At 41.5% G+C, this 21,769-nt stretch overlaps 1 protein-coding gene across 1 annotated transcript in view; it reads right to left on the minus strand.

Annotated features, from left to right (window-relative positions):
* Positions 1 to 21,769, minus strand: part of DIP2C (DIP2 acetate--CoA ligase C (putative)) — a 341,989-nt gene that overhangs the window by 144,070 nt on the left and 176,150 nt on the right. The window contains 2 exon segments of the mRNA XM_086614512.1: positions 2,513 to 2,623; positions 16,059 to 16,130. Of these exon segments, the coding sequence (XP_086470638.1) occupies positions 2,513 to 2,623; positions 16,059 to 16,130 (183 nt within the window).

A 21,769-nucleotide genomic window follows, 5' to 3' on the forward strand; every position in this document is an offset into this window, starting at 1 on the left:
CCGCAGGCAGCAATGGAAACCAAGAAGCAGCAACAACAGCTCAGAGCACTCCTGGGGCATCCGGAGAGACACACAGGGAAGATGTGTATGATGGTTTACAAATGGTGAGCATAGCTCAAGCAAACAACTTTCAATGCACAGTTAAATACACACATTTTTAACTGAACTGCTCCAGAGAGTCACAGCTTAGAGGTTTGAGGACCACAGACTGCACACTCACAAACTAGACAATTTCAGGAATAGTATTTTTACCTATTTGAAAACACTGGGTAGAAATTAGCCAACTTTTAGTGTAATGTGGGAGAACCTTCTAGGAGCTTTATATCAAGAAATTATTATGCAGATCCCACAACCATTATTCAGTGAAAAACTGGCAGCATGTACAGTGTGAACCCAAGGTTTCTGAGGGGAGAAGAGAACTTTTCAAATTTATCAGAATGGTCTGGACATACATGAACTTTCTCTGCCCACATTTATCGTTTCATTTTCTTTTAAATGGGACTGGCAAGCTCTTTGACTAATGGAATGAACCAGAGACAGGTTACAAAAGGTTTAATAAGGAGTTCTCTATGATTTTACAGTTGTGTCAGCACAATGCATCTGACCGTGTCCAGCAAGATGCATCTCTCAAATGTAATGCAGAACTTGGATTCAGAACTCCAGAACTTGGAGAGCTGGCTCCTCTTGGAGAGCAGGGCCACGAAGATGAGCCAAGGGCTGGAACACCTCTCCTATGAAGACAGGCTGAGAGAGTTGGGGCTGTTCAGCCTGGAGAAGAGAAGGCTCCGGGGTGATCTTATAGCAGCTTTCCAGTACTTAAAGGGGGCCTATAGGAAAGCAGGACAGGGACTTTTTACAACAACATGTAGTGATAGGACAAGGGGCAATGGATTTAAACTGAAAGAGGGGAGATTTAGATTAGATACAAGGAAAAAATTTTTCACTCAGAGGGTGGTGAGGTACTGGAACAGGTTGCCCAGAGAAGTTGTGGATGCCCCATCCCTCGAAGTGTTCAAGGCCGGGCTGGATGAGGCGTTGGGCAACCTGGTGCAGGGGGGTTGGAACTAGATGATCTTTCAGGTCCCTTCCAACCCAAACCATTCTATGATTCTATGATTCAGTTATAACTCAATCACTTCCTTCACTTCGTGTGATAGCTGGAGTAGCATCATGAAAAGACTTGGATCTCATTCATTTGGAAACAAGATTTTACCCTTTTGTTCAGCTGTGAAATTAATTTTATTTTCCCTTTATCAGTGGTTCTGTTTAGGGCAAAATTATGTTCCCAGCTTGCTATACTTCAAATTAAATATTTTTCTTATGGTATTCACCACTAAAATCCAGCTGTGCCACAGAACCACAGACTGGTGGAGGTCAGCAGGAACCTCTGGAGATCATCCAGACCAACTGCCTGCTCAAGGCAGGGTCACCTACAGTAGATTCCTTGGGGGCATGTCCAGTGGGGTTCTGAACAGCTTCAAGGATAGAGAAAACCACAACCTCTCTGGGCAACCTGTGCCAGTGCTTAACCACTCTTAGAGTAAAAAAGTTTTTTCTTATGCTTAAATGGAATTTTTCATATTCAAGGTTGTGCCTACTGTCTCTTGCCCTGTCACTGCGCACATTGAGAAGAGTCTGGCTGCATCTTCTTTACTTCCCCCATCAGGTACTTACACACATGGACAAGATCCCCCTGAGCCTTCTCTTCTCCAGGCTGCACAAGCCCAGCTCTTACAGCCTCTCCTTACATATCAGAGGCTCAGTTCCTTAATCATCTTTGTGGTCTTTTGTTGGACTGACTCCAGTATGTCCATCTCTCTCTTGTACTGGGGAGCCCAGCACTGGATCCATCACTCCAGATGTGCCTCACCGGTGCTGAGCAGGAGGGAAGGGTCATCTCCCTTGACTTGCTGGCAGTGTTCCTCCCAGTGCAGCTCATGAGGCTGTTGGCTACCTTTGCCATAAAAGTATCTTGTTCTTATGAATTGAGAGTGGCCTCACAATGACGTCAGCCAATGATGCATCCTATCATGTCTCATGGACTTGTACCTGTTCAGTTTGTTGAAATGTTCTCTGTCCTGATTCTCCTTTAGGAGAACCTAAAACCTACCTAGGTAAGTTTTCATTGCTCAAGACTTTTCTGCTGGTCTCATGGGCCTTGGGTTCCTGAAGGCATGTCTCACCAGTAAAGACCAACGTAAAGAAGACAGTAAGTATCTGGGCCGTTTCCATGCCCCTGCCCCATTGAGCAGTGGGCCCACATTTTCCTTAGTATTCCTTTTGCTGCCAATGTACCTGTAGAAGCCTTTCTTGTTGCCCTTCACATTCCTTGTCAGATGCAATTCCAGATGTACTTTGGCTTTGCAATTCCATCCCTGTATGCTTGCATGGTATTTCCCGTGTATAGCTACTACATGAGTTTACAACAAAATTCTTTTTAAAAAAACAAGGAACAGAACCAACAACTTCTTCAAATTTTCATTCCAATTCTGTGGTCTTCAATTCTACTTACCCGATCTATAACGCTCATCCCGTGACCCTGAGGACCTGCGACGGTGGTATCGAGAGGAAGAGGACGGAGTAACCGGAGTTCGACGTTCTTGTGGTAATGCCTGGTCCACTCCTGCATTAATTAAAAAAAACCAAACAAGCTCATTCTGATTGAATTCCAGAAGTTAATAGCAAGGAAGAGTTCAGCCTACACTAGAAGCAGAAAATGAACATTCAGTGGCTAAATCAGGTCATGTGAATCGGTTACACCATACTTGCCTCTGGCCAGCTTTTCTGGTGTGGTTATTTTCCTGGTTCTCTCTAAGACAATCTTTTTCCAGGATCACAGACTACATAAGAAGAGCATACAGACAGTAAGCTTGGTCATGGTTTTTTACCCAGATAGGTGACCTTTCATAAAGTAGTAATGAGGAAATATTTTAATGTGCTGATAAAAGGAGGACACCGTGGCAATGGATCTTGATGCTTTCCTGCAAAGTGGTTAAAAACAGTTCCTAAGAAGATTCCGTCCATGCATATTATCTAAAATCTCATGCAGTTGGATATTTGCTGGTGGGAACATAATACTAACCTATGGAAACTAGACACCCTGTGAGAAGGGAACTGTATTAATATCTATGGGCATTTTCCGCTACCAAGGGCCAGAAAGTAAACAACTGCACCAAACCAGGCTGAAAATAGTCATCTGTTCCACCAAAACAAGAAAAATAACTCAGCCTTATAATATATACCTGCATCATCTCAGTATGCTGGGCCTAAACACCCAGTATTTAAGATTCAAACCTTGTATGCATCCCTTTCCCATAGCAAATCTGCTTTTTGTAAAAAATGGGTATTTTCTTGAAAGCTCCTTCATGACAGTAGTGGTATAACAGCAGCATTGTATATAAACACTTTTAGAAACTAATGTTCTTTGAGAAGTTCCAGAGAAGAGTGAATTACTTCAGTAGGAAAATTTAAACAAACAATAGGAAAAGAAAGCAAACCTGCATCTGTAATAGTGGTATAATATGCTATCATGCTCTCTTCCACAGAAAAAACAGAACAGATAGGCCCAGTAAGAGATGCATTCATCTTAGAGCTAATAAAGCACAGAGCATTAGGCATTGTGATGCACAGGGGCAAAAAAACAGGAGTACCTGAAGAAATGAAATTAATTCTTTTCTATTATTTTTGCCTTTAAAATTAGTTACGCACTATGTGTCACTATAGGGAAAGAAGTAAAACTGGCCTCTCATGCTTAGGGTTAACAGTAAGAAAAATCTGTTAAAATGACTTAATTAAATGATTAATAATTAAGTATTCAAATGGATGACTAGTAAACTGAAACTGGATTCAACAAAACAATGCATAGAAATACGTTCATATTTTTCAATTAAAACACAATGTAAAAACTCTCCACTGCTATTTCTGAACTATTCAATGCCTGCTTATTACAGAGGGATAAGAGTTTAGTTTTGTGGAAACAAGAGTTTTTATGTAGAATACAGACCAACTGAAAATGCTATGTTGACTTCAAACAGTCTCAATTATGTTTCAATGAACTCTTTAAAAAGCATCTTTTAAAAAAAGCTGGCATTGTACACTTATTTCTCTGTGAAAACACACTCATCTCAAAATATAGCTTTTCTTTTAAATCTTTGGAAAATCAGCAATGTCAAGTCTGCTTTGATTTTGTGGAGCAGTGGCTAGCTGGCTAAAAAACATACTCAGAGTAAAATCTCATAAGCGTATAAAAGACAGTGAATCCATAAATTTTCTTCAACTCAGATTATGATTAATAATTCATACTCTTAAATCAAATAAAATGTCTTCATTTAAATGCTCTTTCTCCACATTATAGTACTGTGTAATTTCCCTTGCCCTCAAGCCTTCATATTCTTTAAGGCAGGTGAATCTAACTTCTGAATCATTGGAATAATCAGAATAAATATTTTCACCTTGACTGTATATTTATTTGGTCACTCTGAGAATATAAAGTTAACAATAAAACTAATTTTGATTGAAAATTTTGAAAAAAATTATATTTCAGTCTGTATGAGATGCTAACCACCATTATTCATCTCAGTCCCTATCCATACTGTCAGGAATGAGATACTTTCTGGAAATCATATATATTCACAAAAATCCTAAAAAAACACAGCCAAAACACATGCACTTAAAATTGCTGCTGTGTCACAGAGGTTTTGTGAAGAAAGCATATGACTTCTGTAGGGCAATGGCATGCGGAGAAGAACAAACAAAAATAATTTAGGTGTTGCTACTGAAGTACAACATCATGATTATACAGGAAAAGGGGATTAAATGCATCCTTCCAACAACGAAATCATATGCAATAGACTTTTGAAACGCTGAGGGGAAATTAAATTGTGAGGAAAAGCATCGGTTACAAAGAGGTGCGCAGCTGCTGTAGGAGGGAGACCGTTCAGGTAGACCTGAAATCTGTTGGACAAAATGCATTCAAGTCCATGGTTTCCTTCTCCTGGGCATTTGTTTGAGACACCTCAGGTGTCTCAGTCTCTTCTTCTGCAGCTGTGGGCAATGCACAAAGGTCTTTTTCAAGGTATAAAAAAGACAGTACATGTAAGGTAACCTCAAACACTGACCCTGATGGTACAGAAGACAGCATGATGCCCAACAGCTGGGCAGCACTCCTGCCCACAGTACCCCCTAACTCCGTAGAAGGCTCTTCTCTCCTTTGGTTCACTGTGGGCATACTTCTACTTGTTCTTACTACGGAAATCTCTCATCTAATCTTAAAACTGAGGCACTTTAACTGGTTTACCTCCCTCCTACTTTGTACATGTGTGTTTGTCCTTTTAAGTAAGTCTGTTCTGACATCATGGGTAATATGGAGTTTTTTCTTACAATTAGGAAAGAGAGAGCCCCAATATCCTACACTGGTAGTCATTTAAGGCCATAGTAAACTAAATGGGAATATCAAAATATCTTCTGCTTTTATGGGGTTGGGGGATCATTTGATGGCTTTACTTCCCACTTCCCCATATATATAAAAACAGTGAATAAACCTCTGCCCAAGTACTGAGCAGGATGTGTGAACTTGGCTCGCTGATAGCACTGATTTACATGAGGAAGTTAATTCTGCACTAAAATACAGAGAAGAAGCTCTCCACCAGCCATCTGCGGGGAGACCTGTCTACGTACGAAGTTCCTTTAACGTGAGAAAACACAAAGTACCACTACACTTTGGAGAGACAATAAGAAACCTGATGACGGCTCCTTCAGGGGCTGGCGCAGGAATTAGCTGGCACCGCCCGGACCCACACCTTCTCTTCCCGTGCACCCACTCCCTCGCACAGCACAACGACGGTGTGAGACAAAGTACACAACAGCGAGAACCTACACGCTGCCATTCCTGAGCGATGGGTAGGAGTAAAAGCCATACAGAATAATGAACACCATGAAATCAGTGGAGCACTGCCATAAATAGCGAAGAGGTGTTAATAGCAGAACTGTTCACCTCCATGAAGGCTCTAGAAATATAGTGCAGTAACAAGCAATCTTTTTTTTTTCTCCACTTCTACTTCTGAACATAACTAAATCCCCAAAATTGACAGCTTTCGCAGCTGGCACACAGGGTCCATGAGTTAAGTGCTAATGCTTGTTCGAGTGTAGCTTCGCTCAGATCCATTTGTGAAGTGGTGGAAGCGGTGGCGTAATGGGCTTTGAGAATTCATACTTGGACAAATTCCTAAATTTAAGGAGGCGGCGGAGCAATGAATGGCTTTCATAAAAGAAAGGACAGTGTCATGCGAGTGCCCTGTGCGCAGACACAATCACAGTCACTGTCAAACTCGCATCATTCTTAATAAGACCATTGTCTACCCCAGTCTTGCAGCTAAAGCAGGCCTTTAAAAGGTAAGCATAATTAGCACTAATGATTGACTCATTACAAGTCATGCAGAATTTTAGCAAAATACATATGCCTGGAACACAGTTATTTTATACAAAAGGCTGAGAAATCAGTGCTTTATGCTCATCCTGTTACACGTAAGCATTACCAGGTGCATGGGAGCAAAGGGCCACGTTCTTAATACATGAATTAGTTCATTTATCTAATGCTGCTGATGCGGGATTCAGCTTGCAGATTAAGACACCTATATTTAGGGGCCTACAAGAAGGTGCTTAAACTAAACTCTCATTATGAAAAACAGAGACCTAGGCCAGGACTCAGGAGTCTACAGGGAGGTGTCCCATGTCTTTTCAGATGCTGTGGACTATGATACCAGGCTTGACCAGAATGGCATATGTCCTCTTTAAGTCCTGTTTTATATGTGCTCTCTCTGAGCAGATGTCTTCGACATCATAGGAAATCCTGAATGGTATTAGACACCTATCTTCAGGCAACTATGAGCCCAGTGAAGTCTTGAGAGCTACATAGGTGGTAAGCAGAGGTATCTGCTTCGGAATAAGCTGAAAAACTCTCCAGGTTTCAACTGAAATAACTGCGTCTCTTCACATAAGAATGAGAGATTAAATACTGGGTTCATAGGCAGACAACTTAATGCAGATAAATCAATCTACAAATCCTAATCTGCGAGCTGATTCCTGCCTTGACTGTATTTGGCTAAAAATGCAAAAGCCTCAGTAAAGGTATTTAAGCAGTATCACTGCAAGCTCAATAGTTTTAAGTGTATGGAAGGTATAAAACTATCAGTTGGAAGCAGGCTTCAGCTCCTCCTTTTTCCCCTCCTCTCCCTTCACCTCTGTGTTTCTCTCTTCTTTATTTCTGCTTTTGAAGCTACATTGCAGTGCTATGTGCTGATAATGTGGCAATAGCTGCACTGCCCTCCCCAAAAGTGGACAGTTATTTCCTTAATGACAGCTGACAAGTTGTTTGATGTATCTCTTATTCCTGTGTTTGTGTCAAGTTTTTCACTCTAAAAATATTTAAAAGCTGAAATGTCTAATTGACAAGAAATAGAAGGCATTCTTAGACATGGGCTACATTTACTGTTCTAAAACTTACAGTGTGTGCCCCCAGGAGAGAGAGCTGTAGGATAAACCCAGCAACTCCAGGGCTAGTGGGGAGGAAGGCAAACAGTGTTTGCACTCCAGTTTTAAGAAACAGTATTTACCTTCCGTTCAAAGTATTTCCTGAGCTTCTATACAACGGCTAGTGGCTCAGCTTTAAAAGCAAAGCCAGGTGACGAGCACACCGTGTATTTTGTAAACAGGTGAAATGTCACACCATCCCCATGGAACTTGTTACTTCGCATAGCATTTCACTCTTCCCATCAAATGTACATCTGAGTAATTAATTCACTCGATAAGCCAAAGGAGATTTAAAACGAGATACTCTTAACCAAAGAAATCCAGGAAACTGGAAATGTTTTCTGCTAGATAAATCTGGAGAAAATGGAATTTCTGATTAGATATGTTTCATTAACAATCTTTCCTTCACAGGTGAGCTTTCACACTTACTCCTGCACTTGGCTCTGATTTCAATTTCACATACTTCTAACTGACGACCTTCTCCTTTCCTTATTAAAATCTCAATCTTGCCTTCCAGTATTTCGTTGCAAGCTTTAGTTTTACTCCAAGCTTAGCATGGCTGTTGTGGGCTTCTTTTTTCTCTCCATTATCTCAGTGATGGTGGACATCACATTACAGCTCCAATTCACATGCAATGTTCGAATTCCATTTTTCTTTAGGTAGTCCCACAGCTTCAGTGTACCATTTGAAGATTCTTTCAGGAGAATATGTAGAAAAAGGCTACCGATCCACATAGCAAATACATTCACCAATGTGGTGGTCAACTTACACAGCAGACAAATTTGGGCAGTATTGTGAATTCCAGCAGTTTCTCATTTTGACAGTGGCACTCAGCTCTTCACATGCCTCCACTGGCTCCAGCTCCTCTGCTCCAGCATGGGCAACCTTTGTTTCAGGGCCCTCAATTGTCTATTTCCTTTCTACCCTCCATTGCGCACCTCTGACCAAGCCATCTTTCCTCACCCATTTGTCAGATTTTCATACCAACATCTCAATGTTTCTTCCTATGTTCTTATGTTTCACAGATCGTCTCCATGTGTCATGGTTTGATGTGGGGGAGGAGGTTCTGGTGGCAGGAGCTGCCCACCAGATCAGACTCCCATCCCCCTCGGGGTTTGAGCCAATCAGCGCCTCTGCGAATTGCCCTATTTACATTGGGACAAAATAACCAGAAAGGTGTGCCTTTGCCCAGGAGCGAGGAGAGGGGAGGGGGGCATTGCCCCCACTCCCTGGCGGCCGGCCGGGTGGTGGCCTATGCCGGGCTGGTGCCACCCACTGAGGATGGCCACGGTGGAGCTGCTTGGGGAACTCGGGGAGAGCCCTGTTCCCGGGGGGCCCACCGGACCAAGTCCACCCAGAGAGGACTGAGATCTGAGAGAAATGGCCACACCGACACCAGATCAGTGAAGATGAAACAGGACGAGGTGTGCCAGAGCTAAGTTTCCCCTGCAACCGGTGGCGAGACGGCAGGAGGCCCCCTTGCAGCCAAAGGCGGTCCTGGGGGAGCAGAGACCCACTCGCAGCCCGTGGGAACCCATGTCAGAGAAGAGATGCCAGAGCCTGAGTACGGTACGCGTCTAAAGTCCATGGGACAACCCCCGTCGATGGGGAGATGTTTTGTGTTTTGTTTAAAGGAGATGCCTGAGCCCAAGGACAGTTGTGAAGCATGGGCACAGGTAGAGACACATTTACGCATTTAAAGTCTGTATGGAGATGCATTTAAAGTCTATATGATGACCCACGCCAGAGCGAGTGGCAACAACTCCCTAAGAATCTGAGACTGTGGTAAAGCCCGCACTGGAGCAATCTGTTGGGGAAGGATTGCATCCTGCGGGTAGGACTCAACTGGAGAAGTTTGTGGATTTTTCCCCCTGAGTAGGGGATCCACTGGAGCACGGGAAAATGGTGTAAGGACTCCTTCTCCTTTAAGAGAGGAGCGGCAGTAACGACATGGATGAACTGACCTGCACTCCCCCATTCCCTGTCCCCCTGCGCCGCTGGGGGGAGGAGGTAGAGTCGGGAAGAAAAGGAAAGGGGGGTGGAGAGGTGTTGCTTTTAAGATCTGGCCTTGTTTTCTTTTTATTCTTTGAAGTAACTGGTTTTGCTTGTCTTTATTTTTTTAAGTAACTGTTAATAAATTGTTTTGCTTTAAGAAAGCTGAGTCTGTTTTGCCCAGGACCATGGTTGGTGGGTGCTCCCTCTGTTCTTGTCTCAACCTTCAGTCCTTTTATTATATTTTTCTCCTCTCCACTTTACTGGAGTGAGAGAGCGGCTGCGTGGAGTTTAGTTGCCGTATCAGCCTAAAACCACAACACCGTGAACATCAACAGATATTTTATTGAAATTCTTCAAATCCTTTGAAAAACACCCTGACTCTAATGTGTACTAAAAATATCCTCCCTCAAAAAAACATCATGCTGTGTGCTGAAACCACTACCCTCATTACATGGTATCATCATGTACTCATTTCTTCCCTTACACCCATGTTTTGGCCTTACTATTAAGGTGTGAAGTCTTTGAATGAAGGTATTTTTTGCTCTATGTTTGAACAAGGTTTAATATTATAAGCTCTTACTACAGGGTAGGAAACTGAGGTGCCATCATAAAACAAAGAATGCATAAAACAGTAACTGGGCTCTCAGTGAGCATGGCAAAATCAACGCAGTAACCATCATGCTTTAAGTGATGGCATCAAGGGGTCGTTCTCAGAACCTTCTTTAACCAAACTAGGCTCTGCAAGATATCCACCAACTCAAAACAAAACTCTTTTTTTAAAAACAAGACTTCCTAAGCATTCATTTATGTGCCGTAGTTGCTCATCTGTGAAACATCTGTTACACTGTTTTCAGAAATGTGTCCATGAGTTGTGTAATGTGTATGCCTTTCAGTGAGATTCATGTCCTCAACACACACATACGTTTTGAAATGCCCCATCATGGTTATACCCTTGATAAAATCTTTAAGAATTAGGAAGGCAGATGTGATAGGAATATTTATTATTAATAAAGTGAATACATGAGGGGTTTTTATTCAATTCCAGAATCAAGCTTTGTTTAAACATTTCCTTCCAATCTTCGCAATCCAAATAACGTTGCAATCCAATTAATGTGTGCGGAAGAGAAAAGGAAATCGTAATCGCCAGGTTTACTTTGAGTGCCCAAAGGGCTGGCAGCAGGAATAGCTGAAAGTAAACGTATGCACGCATACACATAGAAAAGTACGTAAATGTATGCATACATTACAGATACATATAAATATATGTCATAACAGGCTATGGAAATTGGTTCCTGTAATTCTATAGAAAATTGTTTCTTCGTAAGGTAAAGGGATCTTCTGTGCAAATGTATTATCTTCTCTGCACTGCATAGCTTGAAATCTCCCCATGCTGGTGCTGTTGGGGCTCCAGGTTTATTAGCTATAATAAATAAAGCACTGAGGACTGGTCTACATGGTTACGCTACAAACAGTGCTACGCTGGTGGTACCAAGGATGGGAAATTACAGAAAGTAACCTGGTGTAGACACAGCACTTGATTAAGAGAGAATGAACCACCCATGTCTAAGCTGTTAGAAGCAAAGCTTAATTGATAACGACATCATCTCTGTTCTGTGAATGAATAATCAAATTTCCTGGCAAAAGACTGGAAGCAAATTGAGCCAAAACACAGCTTTATGGGAGATGCAGGTAATTTACTTATTTTTCTTTTAGGGAGGGTTTCTCTTACAAGTGTGCATGCAGTTGTCCACACGTTATCTTACCCAGAACTGACTGATCTAATCAAGATAATCTTCAGAAAGATATTCTGAAATAAATGCCTGTTTAAGTGGTTATTCTTTCAGCTCTTGGTTGTCCCAGCTCCTCTACAGAGGCAGCAAGAGAAAGGTCACAGCACAAGAGAGATCAGAATATACGTGCAGATATAAAGGTCCGGATTCACTATTGTTTTTACATGTATGACAAATGGGCATAAGCTAAGAAAAGAAAAACTACTCTGTGCACAGAACATCTCCAGCTACAAACTGACATCCTGAGAAAGTGTTCTGAGGAAAAAGAGCTGTGCTTTTGTCTCCCTAAGTTAAAGCAGGTGGGGATTTAATGGGAAAGAAAAAGGGGGCTCCTCCTATCTCTTCTCCCATTAACATTGGCAAACGCAGCATATCCGTTCCGGATTTCTGGACGTTCGACAGCCCGGCTGGAACAGTACAAATGTCCTTCGCATATGTGCAGTCTGTGCAGCATCTGGACGTGTCAGACCTATGGTGCGTGCACCGCAGAGTCAACCTGCAGATGTGCAGTGGATCCAGCACGTCCCCCATGTGTCAGGCTCACTACACATTTGCTGTACAGCATATGTGACAATATACTCTCTGGGATTGTCCTGTCAAAAATAGGAAGCCTAAGAGTGAACTCCCACATCACCTGGTAGAGTATCAACCACACGGCTGCCCAGCTTCACCTTTCATTAATCCCATTCCTGGAAAGTAACAGCTCTCCCTTTCTAAAATGACAGCATCCCAATGAGCAAAACAAAAAGACCACATATGTATGTGTGTTTATGTATGTACACAGCTGACCCTTCTACTTCCTACATTTAGTGCTTAGGTGATTTTATATCATTAATTCTGTTAAACCTGAAATTGCAATTTAAATTTAATCATTCCCGTTTTGCAAAAATCTTGGGCAGAGGAAGTTAATCGTGTCAGACTGAAGGAACTTAACTCAGAGCAGCTCCATGTAAGTTGAGAAATACAAACAACACAGTCAGAATCCAGTATGGATCTCCCCCACACTATTACAGCAAATTGGTTTGAATACGAGCAGGGAAGGGTTTCTCAAAGGGATCATCTTTTTACATGCATGTCTTGTCCTGAATCATAGAATGGTTAGGGTTGGAAGGGATCTCAAAGATCATCTAGTTCCAACCCCCCTGCCATGGGCAGGGAAACCTTCCACTAAAGAACCACAAATCTTATCTTCCCTCTAGCCATCTCTTACACCATGTCTGGACTGCCTTGTGAGAGTGTGGACAAATACACAGGCAAGAGTGTGATGCCCTCCATGTGTCCACGTGGTTGGCAAGAGAAAATCTGGTGTCTTGAGGGGCTGTGAATCCTCTGCAGCCTTGCTACAAACCCAGGGAGTAGGGGCAGACCGCCTGCCACCAGCCACAGGTCACCTCTAGAAGGCAGGACAGGGATCAGCTATGCAGGTATGGCTGGGGTCATGCCTTGCCAATCCACACCGCAGACATGTAGCCTTGCAGAGTGTTCTTCCTCCAGTCTGCTCTACCAGCCTGATGCTTGATCCTAAAAGTCAGTCTGCTTCTGAATGGGTTGGATGTGAGCCGAGCTCAGGCCGAGATCTCTACTTGAAAATAGCACAGAATTAGGGGTGCTTAGATTTTTACAGCTTCCTCCGGATTCTAGTGGGCTTTGACCTGTCCAGAGCTCTGTGAAAGACAGTGCCAAAAAGGGAATTAGAAACACACGCCTTCCTGTGTTTCGCCAGCTTATTGTATGAAATTTCCTCCAAGGTATCCACGGTATGGAAACTAGAGAGATGTTAACATGTTACTAAAGACTCTTCCTTCTCCCGTCCCATCACTTCACTCTTAGGCAGACAAATTCAGTAACAGCTTTCCAGATGTTGTCCTTTGGTTGTCCTGCCTTCTCATTGGCAGTTCCTAGTCTATCGTATTGATGTAGGTGTCTACCAGAGGCTTCCAGATGAGGCACAGTTACAGACAGATATGGACTGGAAAAGATACATTCATTGTGCTCACCAAAACGAAAATAAAAGAGAGGCCGGTTTCCTGCCGTGCTGGCTGCTCTCTCTCTAGCGGCCGCTTCCCGGATGTCACAGACACCAATGTTGGCAGTGCGGAGCATTCTTCTGGCAGCTCCTTCACTGTGTTGCAGTCTACACCGTACCGCGGCAGCTCCATTCGCTGCTGTAACAAGTTGAAAAAAACTAATTAATTCACGTTTAGTTTTTTTACATTTGTTACAGCAACGAATGGAGCTGCTGCCCCCATGCAGTAGAGCACACACGCACACGCACACACAGACACCACAGGACACTCACGGAGCCAATGCGGGTCAATGTTCCACTCTGCCAACATGGGCGTTAGTAATGTTAGCAAAGGTGCAGCGAAAGGACTGGATGTCCCAACAGAGAGGAACTGCCTTTGGATTTCCTTTAGTTTGTTGAATGCCGTCACAGAATGCAAATCCTAGCCCTTCCCCAGTGCCTCCAATCCCAGCAAAAGAGCCATGTCCAGTTCCATACTGTTTTAAAAAATCTCTAAAGCATCTATTCCCCTTTAATAGCAAGATCCAAGACCATCAAAGCTTATACATTCTTGCAGTTTCCCATCAAAACAGATTACAATAAAGAAACAAAAGACTAATTGGTCATGTATGTGATTGTTCAGATATTAACAGAGGCTTTCAAAAGGCAGCATCTGTTTTGTTATCCTGCTTCTTCTTGGAAAGGATTCATCTCCCCTGTCCTACGGAGCAGGGACTTCAGGCCATTCAGATGAGTGAAGTCTTAGAAGGAGAGTATCAAATTGCACTGTTTCAAGTTTTGTCCAGAAAGTAACACAACAAAACAAACAAAAAGTACAAAGACAGCAAAGACCCAAGCACAAATAATATTGGTTTCTGGAGGAAAACACTTCAATACAGTAGAAGCAGTATCTTCCACTATAATAAAATAATTGATTTAGTCATCAGCTAAACGATTGAGCTTGTTATCTGGACAAGAATACAGCAGACAATATTTCAATACTTTTCCTCTTCATCCTATTATCATCTTCCTCCACTCATCCATATGCCACATCCCCAGTGCAGGAGTTTCTGGGAAGTGGTAGAGCAGAAAACATTCACCCCATTTCTTCCCATCACTAAATCAGCTACAACCTCAATCACGACATCTTCAAATTATTGAACGGACCCCACTACAGGACTGGCTTACAGAGATCTCTCTGCTTCTCCTTACACTGTAGAACTTTAATATCACAACAAAGACCTTGAAAGATAAACCTCAGAGGGTTCTCCACCTTCTCTCTTTCATCATTACATGTATGATGAATCTCCAGCAGTTTCAGCCAAGGATACAGCTTGACCAGAAGACTATGAGCTTTCTGAAGAAAAAGCTGTTATTTTCTTGTGTGAAGGAAAAACCATACAACTAACTGTATAAACAAATACCGGTACCAACCGCACCACTGTGTTGAGGATTATAGTGAGGCAATAGTCTTTCCATATCTCAGTAAAACTAAGTACATCTCATGAGAACATACTGTGAAGACTATTGTGTGTCTGACAGTCTGGTCAGACCAATAAATACCCAGAAATTTAATAACTGCACCTCTGATATTGTAATTCTGTTGATTTGATTTGTTTCATTCTCTAATGGCTCCCAACGGTTAGCAAATGTCACAGACACCCTCAAATCAGGCTGTATCGCTTCAGAAAAAGGAGGTGTCTGTAACACTGATCTCTTTTGTGGAGTTCCCACCAGTGGAGCAGACTAAGTGAAATCCAAAGGCACAAAACCACCATTCTGCTGTGGAGCTAGCTAACTTATATACACCTGAAGAAGAGAGAACAAGGCAATGCCTCTGCACAGGAGCAGTTTAAATAGAAAACCATCAACTCCACCATAAAGGCAGAATTCTGTAAAAGAAGGAAGAAACTAGTTGGCAGGCCTGCAACATAAACAGGGCTCAGATGACAGCCAAGCCCAAGTGGAGCCTCCATAAGGTAGTAAGGTGCCATGAGCGTGTGGGGCACGCTCCCCTGGGGCCAACACAAAAAGGATGCCTACACCAATACCTACAACTCCCTATTCAACCTCATGATCCAGTGCCTGAGAAGAGTGAAAGAACTCTGAAAAGTTCTTATCTATATAGGAAATAATTCCAATCCAGTAATACATTATTAAATTTAGTTTGAAGATATTTTTACACCTTTTGGACAAGTCCAGGCAACTCACCCCTCAACGCTAAGACCAGGTATCTATAAAGGATTGGTTGCCCACACATTATAGGACAAGCTGAACTCTAGGGATGTTGCTGCTCTCTCCAGTGCCTTCAAAAGGGAGATTTGGACAGGAAATCTAGAAATGGAAGAAGGTATAAAGCTCCAAGGTTCTCTTGCACGCTTGTGTATACCTCTGTTCAGAAAGCTTTGCTTGGCTCAGGTCTTAATGAGTTAGGACATCACGTTTTCCTCTGTATTTTTGCCTTAATTCTAACAAACAACGCCTTTCTAACAAGCCTAGGGTGATTTTATTTTCCAGACATGACTGCCAAATCCACAGCAATGTATGTAAAATATGTACACACACATCAAAGCGGACATATATATATTAAAAAATATACATAAAATGGATGGAATAAGCTTTTTCTGCATAACAATAGCTTTGTTTCTGCCACATATATTTCTTCAGAGATGCAGATTTTTACTGTGGAAACTACCAGTATACTTGACATCTTCATATATCGCAAACACAGATACACGTACCGGGAGGCTGTGGCAGGTAGGCCCCAATTAATTTTGATCTCTTCTTTTCATATCCTTTCTGTGTGATGTCACCTGCCAAGAAAAGAAAAGGAAAATCAATAAGATGTGGATAAAGACAGTGTCTAACTGCTTAATGGCAGCACCATCAGCTTAGCCACCACTGCACTGTTTGTCTGTCTTGACAATTATAATGAGCAAATGAAAAGCACAGTATGATCCTTCCACCCAGAAAAAACTCATTTACGCCAGAGCCATCCTGACAAGTAAATATTCAGCCTTGATTTATTCCAGCATCAGAGTCCGGCGGCACATTTTTAAAACCACTTTGAGATGCTGTCACTGTCACACAAGCTTTCAAAAGCTACAATAACCTTCATTAGGTTGATAAACAATGGATTATATAGCGTGTATGGGCTTGTGGTGGCTGGCAAAACACATAGCTGATTAGCACTTTCTGTCATTAATGGGATTTTTCTAATCAAGCATGTAAGGCACAAAAGACTTGAAACTGCTGCTATATTATTTTTGCAATATAAATGTTTTAGCTGATTTCTAAGCAGTATTGAGAGGAACAAAATCATACCAAATCTACCACAGATCCACTAGAAAATAGTAGCTAAAGATTCTTTGTCTGACTTTCCAATTAAATCTCAAAAAAATTTTTAAGACAAATGTTTTAATTTCTTAAATTCAATTAATATAACACTTCACTGTTTCTGCAGTTTCCTCAGGTAACTTCTTTTTTAATGTAAGAATAAAAAAAAAGAATCTGTAAAAGTTTCCTAAAAGAAAGTAATGGATAATCAGATATGTAGAGCAAAATATATACTTTTAGTCTTTAAACTAAAGTTCAGGAGAAGTTTGGCACTGAAGCTGTGATACAGTCCTGGCTCTGGAGCTCTAGATCTAACTTTAATAGTTAAAATATTTGTTCAAATATAATTCAAATATCCAGATTCTTCCTTCCAAATGTGTGAACACACATGCACATATACGGATGTATGAAATTCAATACAAGCTACTTCAGATGCTAAAAAGAGTGATAGGTTTTACAGTTATAAGATTTTTGAAATAACCTATTCCCTGCCCCTTCACTAAGCATATCTGCTATTGTAAGGCTCGCCATGCCGTTAAAGTTCAGCTGCAACACTGGACTCATATGTTTGTAAAAGGCTTAGCGGGGCAGAAACCACAAAAAGAAGTGGAGCTTTGGCAGTAATCTCCAGCTAGATACAGCGACACATGTCTGTTCATGTTCTTCCATCCCTACATTCAACCTTCACCTATGGAGACCATTTGCCACGAGGACTGCATACTCGTTTCAATCCCAGCCACTCTGGTAAACGGATGCTCAATTAGCATCAATGTATGGAAAGCTTTCTGTCGGTTGGTCTGTAATCACTAACTACAGGAAAACACTTTCAAATGTTGTTCTTTGATGAAAGACCTTTTCTTGGAGATGGTTCCAATAAGCAATAAGGAGGCAAAATTCTCCAAGCCTCTCTGCCAGTGTTCTGAGCCAACCTTTCACCCCTGGTTAAAAAACAGTGCTTAAAATAACACCTATCCTCTTCTCTACTGTATCTCAAACTGCTCTACAAAAGAAGTCAACTAAAATATCCGTGGTTTAAAATGAGGAAAGTGAGAGTGAAGCACTTCAAATGATAACTGTCCCATATTTACCCAGGGAAGAAGTGGCAGACTTGGCAAGAGGACCTAATCTTCTGAAGTTCAAACCCACTGACTCTTCAAGCACATTTCTTCCCATTTTGAATACTTCAGGCACGCGTTCAAACTACTGAAACAAGCTCCCTCTCCATGGTAATCATCAGCTTCTCACAAATCAGGCAGTAACTATAGATACCAGTTCATTAAAAGGTTTTAATGAAAAAACATGTTTATTTCTATTTGAAAATTACATAATACAAGCAAATTTTTCTTTTAAAAATTTTTCTAACCAAATTACCATTAATTACCTGTGCTCATTAATACCAAATTCTGTTGCATTCCAAACACACTTTATTTGAGTCAAAATTTCATTTTATTACTATTGCTCTTAAAGGACAACAGAGATATTCTATGGAGAACCACAGCTCCACTGTGGTATGTGCAAGTTGGCAATGCCCTTTTAAATATGAAACAATTAACAACAGGTGCTTAACTACTGATTATTCTTACACACACTTGGTAGTACATACACATGCAAATCAATATCGAAAGCTGTACATTCTAGACGCTGCTCATGGAACCTGCACCCATTCCTGCAATAAAAATTTGTTCTGCTAGCTTCTAAACCTATATTGTCCTTACTGGGAAGAAATGCAGAGGACAAGCAATTTCACTGACACCAAAGTCGGAAAGATAACTACCAAGTGTTATCTCCTGCCAATAACAAGCTTTCACTCAAATCAGTAACAAGACTCACTCTTTTGAAGTTCACCAAATAAAGGAATTATTCTAAGAAGGAACAATGGCGACTCCTTCCCCAGCCTGCTGTCTCCACCAAAAAACCACCGATAACGTGATTTTTTGAGACAATTTTATATAAAAATATTTCAACTTCCAAGAACAAACAGCAAAATCATTTAGAATTATCACTATTTTTTTTATAATCATGTCTATCATTACCCTAGTAACCAAATCTTAAAAACATGTAAAAGCAAAATATAAAGTCACCACATTTTTCATTGTAGTATCACTACTACCATTCTGAGGTGGAAGGAAGTCAACTGTATCATGTAGTCTGGAGAAGTGCACAAAAACACTTTGTTTGTCAGGATTAATGATATTTGTATTAATTTGTATTTTTTCAGGTAGACTGACTACAGAACATAAACAATAATTGAATTACCATTAAAATATTACGATATATGCAAAACTATTGCATTTCAAAGCTATGATGAACTCATTGTGTAAACTCCTAATACATACTAAACACAGCTCACCAAAAATTAAGTGACCTTAAACTCTGCTCTTATCATCCATTACCATTCACTCCATTTTTTAAGCACAATATAAAAGACCTTTGGTCTATGTCCTTCATTCTTTCACAAATTAATGCCAGAATTTTACAAGTATCATATGAGGAACAAACCCCTTTTCAGTTAGGTCCACCTAATTCATGTTATTCCACAGTACAATACTGTATTTAGGCTCAGTTTTTGGAGAATATCAACAGGATTACACGGACTATACTTTCTTGCCATAACAACATAGGATTTATGCTCCCTTTCCATTTTGAATTAACTCTTCTTCTCTCAAAAAAAAAGTGGTCCCTCAGGACTTTGCTGTGTTCATTCAAAGTCCACCTCCAAAGACAGAAGGGGAAAGGGTCTCACCTACAATGTCTTTTGAGCAGACACTACATGTTGAGTTTTCCATTTACTACATGAACAAACTCTTCAAAGCCCCTGCAAATTTAGACCTCCTTGCTGCATCACTCTCTACCTTTCTTCTCATGACACCTTTGCCCCCTTTTGTGCAGCACTTCTGAGCCATGATGCAATGATGCACAGAACAGCTGTGCGAGGCAAGCCACCGTGGGTGTCTGTGGGACAAGACACCATCACATAACATCAGGCACCTGAAAGGTGGCACCTCCATTTAGCAGGTCGCTGCAGCTCTCTGCTCTATCTGCCTGTCTCCTTCCTTGGCTCTCACCTTATCCCCTGGCTCTGGCTCTGCTCCCAAACACTCTGCCCTGCTCTGCTACTTCTCAGCTTCATCCCACAGCTGGTCCCCAGGCCCTCCTCCTCCTTCTCCTCACTCCCTTCCTCCCAGGCTGCACTTCATTGCACTCAAGGTTTTCAGTCTCCCATTTGCATCAGAACTCTCCCAAGTTTTCTTCCTCTGGACGTGTTGTTCTTTTTCTCTTCACCTCCAACAGTGATTGACAGGTTTCCACCATCAGTGAGCCACAGATGTACACCCAGGAGGGTACTGTGTCTGAGGGTCAGCAAGGCAGTGCAAAGCACAAGCCTGAGAGATCTGAACTCACTAAGACTGAGCAAATTTTACCCTATTTTTTTTCCCCATCCATATTTAAAATTGACTGAACAACATGCATGCAGTACACTGATCCTCTTGCCACAAAACAAGTTTGTTTTTTATTTCTACTCTTCCAGAGTCTCTTCAGAAACAAAAGCGAAAATGCCACTTTTGCGATGAAGGGGACAGTACAAACGAAAGACAATCCAACCCTCTGAGGAAGAAGGCTGCCCAGTTGAGAGAGTACAAGACCAGGGCTCTGGCGCTCCATAACCCTATTGCCATCTCTTTATTCGTGATTTGTGCCCGTTTCTGTAACTTCCCGAGTTGCAGATGGCAATGCTCTCCTACATCGGCGCTCACAGACAACAAGTATTTTGTAGCTGTATTTAGCAAAGCCACGCTGTAGTGTAAGGTCATTCGACTATGCTCACCACAACTGCTACTGTTTCTATTATACCCTCCATTCTCTTTGAAAATTTCCTGTATTTTTCTCTTTCCATCAACAGTGTTGGATTTCTGCCTCTTTACAAAGACGACAGGGCAAAGCCGGGGAGGTCAGAGCAACGCAAGCACAGCACACACGCTCGTCACAAGCGAGGAAGGAACTCTAGGTAATAGAGAGTCCCTTGGGATACTCCACATTGTATAAGACATTTTGAGGAGTAAAAAATGCCCATAAACGTTGAAGTTGTTTCCATTATCCTATCCCCTTTCCTGTCCCCTCCATGAGTCAGCTCCATCCATTTCTATGTCATGACCTAGATCGATCATGGAATTACGCCTTAAAATGAAAACAATAAGAGGGCACATTTTAGGTAATCAGCAAAATACTGACTTTTTAGTGTTTTGTTGGTGGGAGGGTTATTAAACGTGAAAATACAAATACTTGTACATTACTAACCTTCTTTAAAACATTTAAACTTTAAAAGCTGAAAGTGGTTAGAAATGCTAGTACCATAGACAAATAAGGTGTTGTGCTACCTTCATGAAAGTAAAACGCTTAAAGTCGACACAGTATAAAAATTTCCTTTTCAATTGAAATATGCATCAGCTGATCTATTTTCACTTCCTGAACACAAACATGCCCAGTCCTGATGGACTGCTACTGTGACACATGAAGTAAATTTAGTCAAGTGAAAGATAATTGCATTATACAGGGAAAGAAAAGTAAACCAAACTAAACATAAGATAAATTTCACCAAATTTTTCCTTTTTTCTGGAAGATGTCAGCACTTTCTACTGATCTCAGTCTTTCAGGACGTAGGACAGGTGAAAAGCTAATGATAAAACCGGAGACTACAATCACCTTGTTCAGCACGGTGAAAACACAATTTTATGTTCAGCAATCTCGAAGGCAGACTAACACTGCTGGTTTTCACTACAGATGCACGATTCGAAATGAAATTTCAGACCGGGACTTTGAATTAGTTTAAGGCACTCATGGAAAAATCCACCACGGGAAATAGTGCAATCAATAACTCCTCTCAAACACAGACTAACAGAGCTCGCCGGCAAGTGCCTTTCCTTTGCCCATGATTTTCTGCCCTCTAAAGATTCAATTTTCTGTACGACTTGTTTATTGCTGATGACTCAAATTCAGTGTCAGCATCTTGGCAAGAGGGATTTGAATGAAACAAAGCTCCTCATAAAGAGAACTGTGACTCATTTACTTCTCCCACTCATGATGCAGACAGTCTCCCTGTCTGGTCTCCCAAAAATAT

This window comes from Tauraco erythrolophus, chromosome 7 (assembly GCF_009769465.1).
Source record: "Tauraco erythrolophus isolate bTauEry1 chromosome 7, bTauEry1.pri, whole genome shotgun sequence".
In the NCBI taxonomy this organism is placed as follows: Eukaryota; Metazoa; Chordata; class Aves; order Musophagiformes; family Musophagidae; genus Tauraco; species Tauraco erythrolophus.